Source organism: Equus asinus, chromosome 4, assembly GCF_041296235.1.
Source record: "Equus asinus isolate D_3611 breed Donkey chromosome 4, EquAss-T2T_v2, whole genome shotgun sequence".
NCBI classification, from domain to species: domain Eukaryota; kingdom Metazoa; phylum Chordata; class Mammalia; order Perissodactyla; family Equidae; genus Equus; species Equus asinus.
The window spans coordinates 126,246,004-126,259,415 of record NC_091793.1 but is presented as its reverse complement, the minus strand read 5'-3'; the positions used below and the strand labels follow the sequence as shown (position 1 = coordinate 126,259,415).

General features: G+C 38.3%; 1 protein-coding gene across 1 annotated transcript in view; it reads right to left on the bottom strand.

The window, feature by feature from the left end:
- ANKAR (ankyrin and armadillo repeat containing) overlaps positions 1–13,412 on the bottom strand; it is a 65,604-nt gene that overhangs the window by 25,280 nt on the left and 26,912 nt on the right. Inside the window, exons 9-13 of the mRNA XM_014852923.3 lie at positions 13,186–13,387; positions 10,388–10,596; positions 7,379–7,483; positions 5,468–5,709; positions 365–533 (exon numbers count right to left, since the gene is read on the bottom strand). Coding sequence (XP_014708409.1) covers positions 365–533; positions 5,468–5,709; positions 7,379–7,483; positions 10,388–10,596; positions 13,186–13,387 — 927 coding nt within the window. The remainder of the gene's footprint in view (positions 1–364; positions 534–5,467; positions 5,710–7,378; positions 7,484–10,387; positions 10,597–13,185; positions 13,388–13,412) is intronic.

Sequence of the window (13,412 nt, the reverse complement as noted above, 5' to 3'; positions counted from 1 at the left end):
ATCTGAAGTCCTTGTTGGAACGTGAAAAATAGCTTCCAATGATCAATATGTGTATTATGCACACAAGGAGACATCTACTCGAGTCCCAGGGCATACTGACTGCATTATTTTCATTATTCATGCTGATATTTCCACTTATAAAAATATCTACTTAAATATCTTTTAAAAACTATGAGAGTCAATTCCTTTTATAAGCCCAGCAGTTTAAATTTAAGCGTTCCAGATATTTAGGTAATATTACATGTGTCTAGATCCATTCTAAGACAAATCCAGGACATCTATTCATATAGGACAAGTCCAAACCTGTGTTTTCTTCACTTAATATACCTGGTCACATTAAAATAATACAGAAATAGAGGCTCACCTGAATCAGAACTCAAGAATGTGATAAGATATTGGATGCCTTTATGGTCTCTCACTGCCCTTTGATTGTCCTTGTTTCCTATACATAATACCCGTATACAGTTCATTACATTCACTAACACATTTTCTATGTTGAACTGTAAGAGATTTATCAGAGCTGGGATCCCATTCTAAAAATAAACAAAAAAATTAATTACAATTGAACTTATTTAAGATGTGTGCAATTTTTTTTTTAGAAACACAAGTCTATAATCTTTCTTACTTTAAATATCTGCTTATTTAGGAGAGAATGAATGCCCACAAACAAATGTGTCTACTGATATGGCACATTAAATGATAGCTAATATAACTTGAAGCATATCTTATGCTTTAATATAAAGGTAAGTATTCTATAAATATATATATATATTTTTTTTCTTTTGAGGAAGATTAGCCCTGAGCTAACATCTACTTCCAATCCTCCTCTTTTTGCTGAGGAAGACTGGCCCTGAGCTAACATCCGTGCCCATCTTCCTCTACTTTATATGTGGGACACCTACCACAGCATGGCTTGCCAAGCAGTGCCATGTATGCACCCAGGATCCGAACTGGCGAACCCCGGGCCGCAGAAGCGGAAGGTGCAAACTTAACCGCTGTGCCACCAGGCGAGCCCCTATAAATATATTTTAAAATAACCTCCTTTATGCCAAAATAAATTGAAGCTGCAAGTTCACTGTAACATTTAATAAATGCCTAAAAAGTGAAGCAACTGAGTAAGATCAATTGAATACAATGCCCATTTGGAAATATTTGCCATTGTAGACATTGCAGTGGTAATTGCTAATTATATTTGTGCAACACAAAATATTATTTTTAAATGTGAATATAATTTCCAGCCAACTCTAGTGGTCTAGGGGTTAAGATCCGACTCTCTCACCACTGCGCCCCAGGGGTTGCTTCCCAGTCAGGGAACCACACCACCTGTCTGTCGGTTGTCATACTGTGTTGGCTGTGTGTTGCTGTGATGCTGAAAGCTATGCCACCGGTATTTCAAATACCACCGGTATTTCAAATGACGGACAGGTTTCAGCTGAGCTTCCAGAATAGACAGACTAGGAAGAAGGACCTGGTCACCTACTCTGAGAAAATTGGCCATGAAAACCCTAAGAACAGCAGCAGAGCATTGTCTGATATAGCACCGGAAGGTGCGAGGATGGCACAAAAAGACCAGGCAGGGTTCCACTCTGCTCAGAATCCACTTAATGGCACTAACAACAAATAATTTTTAAATTTTAAATGGAGCAAAGATGGCATTTCTCCCTACTAACAGAAATAATGCGAGACTATTAAGGAAGATAAGAAGCAGAAACATACATTTTCAATGAAGCTAGGAGACATCTTTAACGATGAATCGTAATAAATGTGTATGAGTTTCCAGCAGGGATGAGAGAGATCTTCCACGACCACTGGCCACAGGAAATGCTGGCAGAGCACCGTTTTCCAAAATGAGAGGCTCTACTTTGAGGGGCAGAAAAACAAACACACAATTCCCTGTCTGGAACAATAGGAATGGGTATGCAAGACGGCAGCAGACTCTTTTGTGGACCAATTTGGCATAAATTTAAAAAATTAAGGAAGGCAAAGATGAATAAGGAATCATACCAACAAGATATGTTTGGAAGGAGTAGTCTATTTGAGAGGTAAAAAGGAAGAGATGGACTTCATGTTGTGGAGGAAACAGAATCTACACTGTGAGGTACTATGCACCAGTCTCGGCTGGCTAGGGAAAAGTACAGCTGAAAGGACCCCTGCAGACAACCCTGTGGCATAAGTCATATTCTTGCTAGCCTAGAACATGGGTCTGGGCCTTTTCCCACATACACTTCCTGCAAATAGCTGGACCAGAAAGAACTCACCTAATTCAAAGATGGATAATGGTCTAAAAGGAACTAGAGCAGGATCTATCCGAACATATTATAAGGAAAAAAAAGGAAAAGCTTTTGACAGATGGAGAATGCTCATCCAAAAAACATTGTGGCAAAGTAGAAGAAAATTGTAAGCGAGAGTGGTATATTATTATCAATGAAAAAATTAATGAAGCTATCACCTCTATAAAACAAAAGTGCACAGGAGAGACACCAGTGCTCAAGGAAGATTTTTTGAGACAAGGGGAGATGAAACACTTGCTGGAAAAGCTCAGGAAAGATATAGAGAGAAAGAAAAGCCAAATTGTAATCCACACAAAAAGAAACAATGCTAAAAAACATAGCAAGGAACAAGGAGGACAGGATTGAGAAAAAATGAAATAAAATGAAACAATGAGTAGAAATGGACTAGAGAGAAAAATGATAGCTATATAAGGCAAGAAAAGGTGATACGATACACAAATAATTGGTGTTCCCAAAGAGATGTGGTCAGTTAATTCAGTAATCAATAAATTCAATGGCCAATTTTTGACTTTGGTCTTACAAGGGCATATGACACTATTGACCATTCTCTCCTCTTTGAAACACTTTCTTCATTAGGCTGACAGGATAACAGATTCTTCAGATTTCCTCTTACCTCACTGGCCATTCTTTCTTAGTCTCTTTTGAGCTCCCTCCAGATCTTTCAGCTTTCCCACAGATCCTGGTGACTCAATTTTCAAAAAATAATACAGAATATGATGACTTCTCACCATTTCCACTATTACCACCCCATTTCAAGACACCATTATCGGTCACTTGGATTACTGCATTAGCTTCTTAATTAGTCTTGCTGCATCCACCCTTGCAACACAGAAAATAGAGTGATGTAAATTTCTTCATGGAACTTCCCAGAACAAAATCATTCAATGGCTTAACATACTCAGAGTAAAAGCCAGGGTGTCTAACAATTGCCCACATGGCCCTACATGATGTGGTCCACCATTACCCAGCTAGAAGTGTCTCCTATTTCTCTCCTCTCAGCTACTTTTGCTTTCTTGCTATTCCTTGAACATGCCAGGCACATTCCCACTTCATTTACTTTTTTTACTTTCATTCACTTCATTTCTTCTGCCTACTTCTTCCCAACAGAAAAACATGGCACACTCCCTCATCTACTTTAGGTCTGTACTCAAATGCCAACTTCTTAGTGAAGTATTTTTCACCAAGCTCCCCCCTCCCCTCTTCCTGCTTTATTTTCCTCCTTAACACCTATTCTCATCTAACATACTATATACTTGGCTTATTTGCCTTGTTTATTGTCTTGTTATCCCTGACTAGAATAAAAGCTCCACGAGGGCTGGGATTTGGGCTGTTTTGTTCACTATTATAACCCCAGCATCTAGAATAGCATCTGCCATATGGTAAACTCTCACAAAGTACTTGTATGAATGAACTGAAAGAATACTAGAGAAAAAACATATTTAAAGATAGAATTCAAGAAAACATTCCAAAAATAAAAGAAGATGAATTTGCATGTTGAAAAGTTACACCAAGTCTCAGGAAAAATAGGTAAGTAACATTGATGTCTAAGTCCCAGACTTTAAAGAGAAAGAAAAAAAAGAGAAAGAAAACACTGATCAAAGAGTAAAAGATCAAAACAACAACAAGAAAAAATGACAGAACTAAGATGAAACATGTCACATCAATAAATGTAAATCAGCTATATTCAATAAAAAGTGAATGACAAAGCAAAACTTAAATATACTGTATACAAGGGACAAATTTATCCTAACTCTGGGTAATTATCAGAATCATTACAGATTATAAGATCTAAATGAATTAGACTAACTGACTAACTAGGGAAGTGGGTCTGGAGGTGTCTATATTTCTAATATATTTTCCAAATGGTTGATACCAAATCAACCAACAAGAAATAAAATGACTCAGAAAAGTTAAAAAGAAAAGGATGGGCAAAGCCAAATTAAACATGAGAGCATAAAAGAAACAGATCACAAACATAATTTTGGACAAGCTGGAATTCAGGGCAGATGTATTACACTTGACAAAAAGGGTACATTTTAGGGGCCAGCCGGTAGCACAGCGGTTAAGTTTGCACCTTCCACTTTGGTGGCCCCGGGTTCGCCGGTTCGGGTCCCAGGTGTGCACATGGATCCCAGGTGCGGACATGGCACTGCTTGGCAAGCCATGTTGTGGTAGGCATCCCACATGTAAAATAGAGGAAGATGGGCACAGATCTTAGCTCAGGGCCAGTCTTTCTCAGCAAAAAGAGGAGGATTGGCAGCAGATGTTAGCTCAGGGCTAATCTTCCTCGAAAATTAAAAAAAGGGTACATTTTATAGTGCTAAATGACTCAATCCATAATGAAGACGTATCACCTGAATAAAACTATAAAAGTAATCTTACTTATAAATAGATATTAGAAGATCTTAAATAAAACATTAGCAGACATAATAAGATGGATTTTATGTAAGGAAATATAGCATAGCGAAGATTGCTTAGTGTTCACAAAAAATAATTTTCTTCTAATTCTTTCTGGTACACAATTAGACATTTCCCAGCCAGAATGGAAATAGCCAAAATGGTAGTGTTTCTTGTAATATCTTCTCATAAACAGCAAGAAGCAACCACATCCTCTAGAGCTAAGTAGGCACTTGGCCTGCCTTCCGTGTCATCCCGGGTACTTTTGTTGAGAAACAGTCCTCCCTGGGCCTCTTGCACTCCTACCTGTATTGTGAGTGTATCAAGATTGTAACAGCTCTTTCACCTGGGCCATTCCTCAGGATTTTTATGTAGCTAGCAGTTTTGAAAGGTGTGGTTATGTCTCCCTCCATACAAAGAACAGGCTCGCTTACTGGTCACTACCAAAGTGATAGGTTTCTTAAGCTCAAGGTTCTTCAGATGTGACACAAACCCAGTGTGCAGGTAGCATCCATCTGGGTCCACCGTGTCCCCTTGTGAGACTTGCAGACAGGGAACTGGACAACTCTGCAGAAGCTCATGCCCTTCGCTGTGCTTGCTCTTGTTTACTTTTGGTACTCATGGGATTGTGGCAGGTTTCCTCTTCACCATCCTCGTTGAGATTGGAGTTCTTCCCTGAGAGTTTTGCCACTGCATAATAACATGAGTATGTCTCTTTCTAGCTTCTATATAAGGGGAATGTCTGTCAGTCAAAATGATGTTCTATGAAAAGAACTTACATATTTGGCAATAACATCCTTGTTTTCAAGTTGAGCAATATCATATAGGATGACAGCACAGCGAGAGTGTAGTTCAGGTTCATCAGAAACCAGCAGGTTGATCAGAGCTGGAATGCCTCCTGCATCTACTATAGCACGCACTACACTTGTGTGGATGGAGATATTACTCAATAACCCAACTGTTTTGCACTGTAATTTTATTTTGGAACCTTTTAATAGACTGATTAAGGCAGGAATGGAGCCTGCAATGAAGAGATCAAGAAAAAGCATGAATTATTTGTAACCATTTGTAGTCAATTTATCATGGTAAGATTTACATAATGCTCATGGGCATTGCCATATAAACAATTAGCAAATGATTCTATAAAATATTTATAGAATTATCATTTGAAACTACATGAATGCACTTTTCTGTCTTGTCTACAGTAGAGGCAGCTCTCATTGTTCACACATTTGATTTTCACACAGCACACAGTCATACATTTCATATTGGTAACCTATGAAAGCTACCTTTAAACACTGAATTTTGGCTAAAGATAACTGAAAAATAAATTCTTTGAGCGACTATATAGTAGAGTTCAGTTTTGGTTATTGCATCAAATTTGTGTGGCATTCTTTGTGTAATTATTTGAGTATTTTATTATATTTTACCCATATTTTAAATAAGCAACTTAAAAATAAAGTGCTGAGGGGGCTGGCCCCGTGGCCGAGTGGTTAAGTTCGCGCTCTCTGCTGCAGGCGGCCCAGTGTTTCGTTGGTTCGGATCCTGGATGCGGACATAGCACTGCTCATCACACCACGCTGAGGCAGTGTCCCACATGCCACAACTAGAAGGACCCACAACGAAGAATATACAACTATGTACCGGGGGGCTTTGGGGAGAAAAAGAAAAAAATAAAATCTTTAAAAAAATAATAATAATAAAAAAAATAAAGTGCTGAATCTGGTAAAAAGCAACCTTTGCCTCATTAATTACAACTGGTCAAAGATGGAAATCACGGGGCATGGTAAAAATAGAAAACCTGGCTTCAGTTGGACGCTGTTACACTTACATCAGTTCAATGTAAAAGAAAAGAGCACATTATAGAACACACACAAAACACTGGAAAATATAGTGTGTATAATTAGGGCTGTATGTGTGTACACATGTATATATGTATGTATGTAGCTACCTGAAATGAAACTCCCTTGTGACCTATTTATCTGTGGTTCACTTTTTGGACACAGAGCTTTTTGTACACGTTTTAGGGAACACATTAGGGGGCTACCTATAATAATTTTTCATTCATTCATTTACTCATTCAACAAATGAATGAATGAATCTCTTATGAAGCACCTCATATGTGCCCAATATTTACATTAGAGTAGAGGCTGCCATAATGGACAGTGCATATAGGACATTTCCATCATTTCAGAAAGTTATATTGGACAGTGCTGTTCTCAAAACAATGCTATGAGGTAGGAACCATTTTATTAATGAGGAAATTAGGCTTAGAGAGGGTAAGCAATTAGCCTAAGTTCTAAATGCAGAGCTAGTTACAAACCCAGGCCTGACACGGTAACTGTTATTGTTAATAAATTAAATTGTGTGAATACGGAATAGAGGTAATTTCTAAGTGAAAGTAAATATAAGAGGTAGTATGGCAAAGTAATTTAATAGCATATTTTAGTTTGAAAACTTTTATAGAAATGGAATTTATATAGTCTTTTGATATGCAGCTTTCATATGAAAAATAAAATATAAGATTGACAGGTAAAGAAAGTGATCTTAGAAAAAAGAAAACTAGAAATTTTAAATCAACTAGGAAGTTTCCTTCACAATTAAAAATACATTTAAAGTGAATGACTGAACATAATATAGCTCTCTATAAAATATCATAAGCAAAAGATAGTTAATAGATTTTACATCACCAGCATCCAAAATATGTTTCCAGTATCCATCACTTGCTAAGCAAATTACTTCTAAGGACATGACGGCCATCATCCTTCGTTTATAGCTTTCGCACTGCAACATTTCTGGTAAGTATCCAACAGAAAAATACATGTTGTAATTTCATAGGAGGGAATGGAATGATTGCTGCTTTTTCTGTACAGGCCAAATGAAGCCATGAGTTGAATCACCGCCTTCACCACCAACCACATTCATTAAATTCCCCTCTGTGCATGTGAGGGGCTTGAACAGATTACATACACCCATGATCTTGGAGGTTTAGAATCTATATAATGAGTACGAAAAATCCTGAAATTCTTTATCTTTGGTCTGAATGACTTAGATCAGCTGGTCACATGGTTCAAATTCACTTGGAAAATAGTACACCTCTCTCTTGCCTGAAATCAGTTGTTGAATAAAATTTGAATATGAGTTTTCAAGGATGGCAAAGTAAACCTCGTTATTGTCAATAAAAATTCAATATCCATTAAATCATATATGAGGATTTATACATTTCCTGAGCATGAAGAAGATATGTTTTTAAAAATCTTGAATGAACTTACACTCTAGTCAGGAGATAATACAAATACACCTGCTTCTAAACAATGTCTATGGTGCAAGAAAAACCATGTAGAAGTATTCTTTCCTCATCTGTTTTCACCCAGTCTCTGTAATAACCAATCTGGGTCTAACTCCAACCTTGGCTAGATCACTCCATGGCGCTCTCTTCTAAAACTGAGCTTCCACTCCAAGAGATAATCCTGTGAACTTCTAATAAACTCTAATTCTTCTTTTACCAATAGGGGAAATTAGCAGTGTGAGGAGGGAGCAAAGAAGCAGTGGCCAGATGCTCACTGGTCATTGTTGTGTTTGTGTCATTATCAGGACTTCCCAACAATGGCTGTGGGAAGGAGTGGCTGTCAGGAATTTTTTGTGCCATTAGGCTATTCCCACTGGAGGGCAGAGCTGCCTACTAGAAAGGTATTTCAAATGTGTTACTCTATTAAAAGTAACAGGATGGTCTTCTTAGTTCCTCTTAAAAAGACTAAGATATAATGATATGTATGCACACAAATCGACCTTGAACACACCTTCCAATATCTTTTGGGGCTGATATACACGGAATGTGTTCCCAGTACCCAGTAAATTGCAAAATCAGTTACTGAGCCAGTTTTGAAACCAGTTATTCAGACTTGAATCAGTAGAATGGGATTGAAAATCTTACATATATTTATCCCATCCTAAAATGAGTTGTTGGGGAAAATATCAGTTCTCGTTCTCCAATTTGTTGCATTTTTTGCTTCAGTTTTTATTTCATTAAGTTAACACATGCTCATGATTCAGAGTTAAGTGTTACTAAAAGGCCTGTAGCAAAATATAGTGGTTCTTTGCCCCATCCTCTCCACTCTTCTGAGTTCATCTCTCCAGATATAATCACTTTGGACTCTTTCGCTAGACCTTCTGTGATTTACATATCTCCATATTTCTAAATATTTATATACACTGTTATCTTTTGCTATATCACTTTTAGACATCATCAATTGACTTCACGTTGTGGTAAATGAGAAACTAGCTCTTTTAACACTGCTCTGCTATTTTCTCTGCTTCCCCTTCCCCATATTTATAGGTTTTAGTCAAGTGAATATCCAATACTTAATTACAAAGCCTACACAGATATTACTCACTGCTAAGCACTGTAGCCTACTACAGCTGTGTCTCCTTTCTTACTTTTGTTTTCCTGGAGGTAAGAATTTCCTTATTTTATTTCATCTGCTTAGGTTTCTTTGTACCTATTGGTAATTCCTCCTACATTTTCTCTTTGGTCTGGACACACAATTTCCATTCTGAGATTTCCCTTTGCTATCTACCATCTTTGAAATTCCCTTTGCTCTTCTCTTGGGTCAGACTCCCAGTATCCCGTTTGTTGGGGAGAATTCCCCCATTAGCATCTTCAGGTCTTTCCTAAGTGAGCCTCTGCAGAGAGCACTCCTGACCGGTACAGCCAGTGTTTGAGCCTGTTGAAGATTTATGGAGTGAGTCTGAGAGGTTCTCAGCTTTCTCACTGTTAGCTTGCAATGATTTCTCCGGTCTGTTAAATCCTAAGACTTGCCTATCTATTTCCAATATTTTATTGCTGTTGCATCCTTTCCTGTTTTCTCTTGAATGCTTGTTTGCTGCTGGCGTTATTATTATTTAATCTCCATGTAATTTTAGCGTGGTCTTGGAAGGGAGCAAAATTAGATGTGTCCATTCAATTGGCCTAGTAACCCTTACCTTTACCATATATCTGACTAGATTTAACACAAATTCGGAAAAAAATCTTGAACAGAATTTTTCACAAAAGATTTATCAAAATACTAGGAAAGATGTTGCTGGATCTATCTCTAAAATTAGGAGGTGAGGAGTAAATTGGACACAGTCTTTTCCACTTAGATTTTAATTTCCTGGGGCCAGCCCAGTGGCGCAGCAGTTAAGTGCACGTTCTGCTTTGGCGGCCCAGGGTTCACTGGATCAGATCCCGGGTGTGGACATGGCACTGCTTGGCAAGCCATGCTGTGGTAGGCGTCCCACATATAAACTAGAGGAAGATGGACACGGACGTTAGTTCAGGGCCAGTCTTCCTCAGCAAAAAGACGAGGATTGGCAGATATTAGCTCAGGTCTAATCTTCCTCGGGAAAAAATAATTTTAATATCCTTTTGGAGAAAGTTGAAAAATAAAAATAAGTATAATTGTGTAAAATATAGTCTCTTTGGCCTATTATTCTTTTATTTTAATTTAGAAATAAAACTACTTTTGCACACACAAAAATGGTTCAGTATGATTTGCATTTCTGGTTTTAACTCAAAAATGTTTATTTTATGATTTTTAAATGTTTAAAATATATGCACGTATTATTTTATTTGCTTTATTTCAGAGTAAGTATCAATAATTAAACTGAGTAATAATCAGATTATTTATTTATGAAGAGATTATGTGTTCTATACTCACCTACCAAAGTTTTCCAAACTGGGAGTTCAGGAATATTTAACTCTATTATATACTTGAGGACCTCTGTGTGAAAGGTTAGCACTGATAAATGAATTATATTATTTCCTTTAATGTCTGTTTTTCTCCAGTTAGCACCAAGAGAAAATAGGTACTGAATAGTGTCCAGTGCTCCTGAAGTGGCAGCAAGTAAGAGTGGTGTACACTGATTCCTAAAAATGAAGGAACATGTCATAATAATTGAGCACACCACATAGTGTCAGATTTACTCTTTGTAAAACTACCCAAATTGCTCTTAGAGGAAGTCTGACTTGTACGATCACTTTCTCCTCCTTACGTGTATATTGTTCTGTACATTCCCCATGTCAATAGATTTGCCTCTCTTGCCTGGGCTGTCCTGACCCTCCCTCCCAACTTAGTTATCATGCCTTACACTTTGTTCAGAAGTTGATAACGCACAAAGTTCTTAGAACACACTATCTCACCCAATCCTTACAACAACTTTATGAGCGAAGGAAAAAGCAAGGCAAGTATTATCAGCCCATTTTACAAATGATGAAACTGAGGCTCAGGTAGTATTCCAACCCATTTCTTTATACTTCACGTCCAGTTCTAAAATCCCAGCTTCCTCATTGTGGCAGAAACTAACGGTTTTTCTCAAAAACCTACGATCTGCTTTTTAGATAATGAAGAACTTTTGGTTGGACACGTGGCTATCTAGCCAAGGATTACATTTCTCAGCTTCCCTCACAGAGAGGTGTGGCCACACGACTAAGTTTGGCCAGTGTGATGTTAGTAGAAGTTACCTCGCAACTCCCTAAAAGAGAAAAGGTGTGTGTCATTACTTTTCCTCTCTCTTTCTTCTCATGGCTGGAAAACAAGCATAATGACAGCAGGAGTTGCCATTTTGTACCAGGATATGGAAACCACATGTGAAGAAGCAAAAGAGGGAGTCTGGGTCCCTCATATTGTCAAGCCACTGTGCCAGCCCTTGACCACCCACCCAGACTTCATGAAAAAGAACTACACTTTTACCTTGTTTAAACTACAAATTTCTTTAGGTCTCTTTGTCACAGCAGCTTCACCTGTATCTTAACTAATAGATCTACTGACTAGCAATGTGACCTTAATTAAGCAAACTGGGTTACTTCCTTCATCTGCAAAAGAATGAGGGTAGCAGCAATCAGCTGACTGTTGATGTAAGGGATGAACAAGGTGCTTAGCACAGTCCTGATAATAGTTCCCTCCTCCTTCTCTTTTCACCATATCAGATTGCCTCAAACATTACTTTTTTATCCTTATACTCATGCCTTCCTCTTTTCAGGAAACCTCCTTCTCTTGCTGCCTGTCCTTGAAGTCTCACCTCCATCCAGCTGGCCCCAAGCCTCTCCTCTACTTTTTCCTGGGCCCTGGGGAAACTCTCCTTTCTGAGTAAATGTCTCTTCACTATCTCTCTTTTCTACTTTAACAAGACCGTTCTCCCTTTGCTTGCTTTCTCCTACTCAGTGGTAGGAATAAAGACCACTTTTACTTCTAACACCATTACTCTGATTTTCCTCATTTGAAAAATATGCTGTAAAATAAATTATATTACCCTTTCCAGCTCCATATTGCCATTGTCCCCTTCCTAGTTGGGTGCTTTTCCACCATCCTGGTTCATGTATCACCTCACCAACATGCCTCCTCCTATGGTCAATGACTTCAACATCCATGCTAATTACCATCGGTGCTCTGATCTCTCAGTTCCTTGTCATACCCTCATTTATGCTCCATATTTGTACACATCAGCATGGTGACACTCCTCATTAGGTCCACATAGATCTCAACCTTGGTAATTGTCCTCTCCACTAATCCTTTGCTTCTTTCTTATGGTCACAGATAGCTTCTTACTTCTACCTCTGACATCCAATTCTTTCATCTTTTACAATCCACCCAGTCCTTTAGCTCCCTACTGCTCAAAGACACACTGTCAAAATACGACAGGACCAGGAGTTGAACTCAGATCTCCACATTCCACGGATCTTTCCAGAATCTATTAGTCAGAGAATCTATTAACCAGAGACCCTGGTTTTCCAGAAGCTTTCTCCACACATATCTCTGCCTCAGCCAAGAGGGAAGATTAATTTCTTCACTGAATAAGGATAGACAGGTTACACGAAGAGGCAGAAATATCTGAATGAAACTCTGCATAAATCAGATTCAGATAGTCAAAATAATAAGCTGGTCTTTAGATTACTAGCCAAGAATGCACCCTCAGGAGAAGTTATACCTCTTCCCTAAAGGTTGGTACTCAGCTAAACTGTCGAACAGAAGACTGGGATATTTCCCTATTGCAAAGTTATTTTCTTCTTTTGAATATATTTCTCTTCTGGATAGCACTGGATATTTCTCCTGCTGTCTAAGGCCTATCTACTGTGGTCTGGAGCCCTTGGACTGCCTCCTGGTTGTGTAGGGTTCAACTTAGAGCAACTTTCTCCTCCCTAGTCTCAGGCTTCTTTCATGGCACTAAGTGGTAAACCTGACAAACTAATCTGTAGCACCACACTATGGGGAAAAGTTTGGGACAAACCTCCTAGGCCATACTCCTTATTCTTCCAGAAAACATGCATCGGTTAATAGAAGTTCCCATTTTTATAAATTCTAAAGATAAGTGATAGAGAAGATAGCAACCAGAAAGGACAGCAGAGTAAGCCTTACATAGCCTCCCAAATCATTCATAATAACCATTCCTTTTAGTGTCAGCATTTGGGGCAAGCCATGAAAGCAGAAATTTATATTTTTATGAATGCTTAATAACTTACTCAGCGGTTGCTTCAGCTTCTAGTAAACTAGGATCCTTCCTACAGAGGGCAATGATGATGCAGATATTGTCATAGAAAGCAGCAAAGTGAATTGGCATCCAGCCTCTTTTTTCCGAAAGTGTGTAATCAGCTTTGAAACAGAGTAGACAGATGGTTGTTTCCAATGAGCAAGCCTGCGCAGCCAGGTGTAGAGGTGTTGGACCTAGAAGGGATGGACAATTACTTCC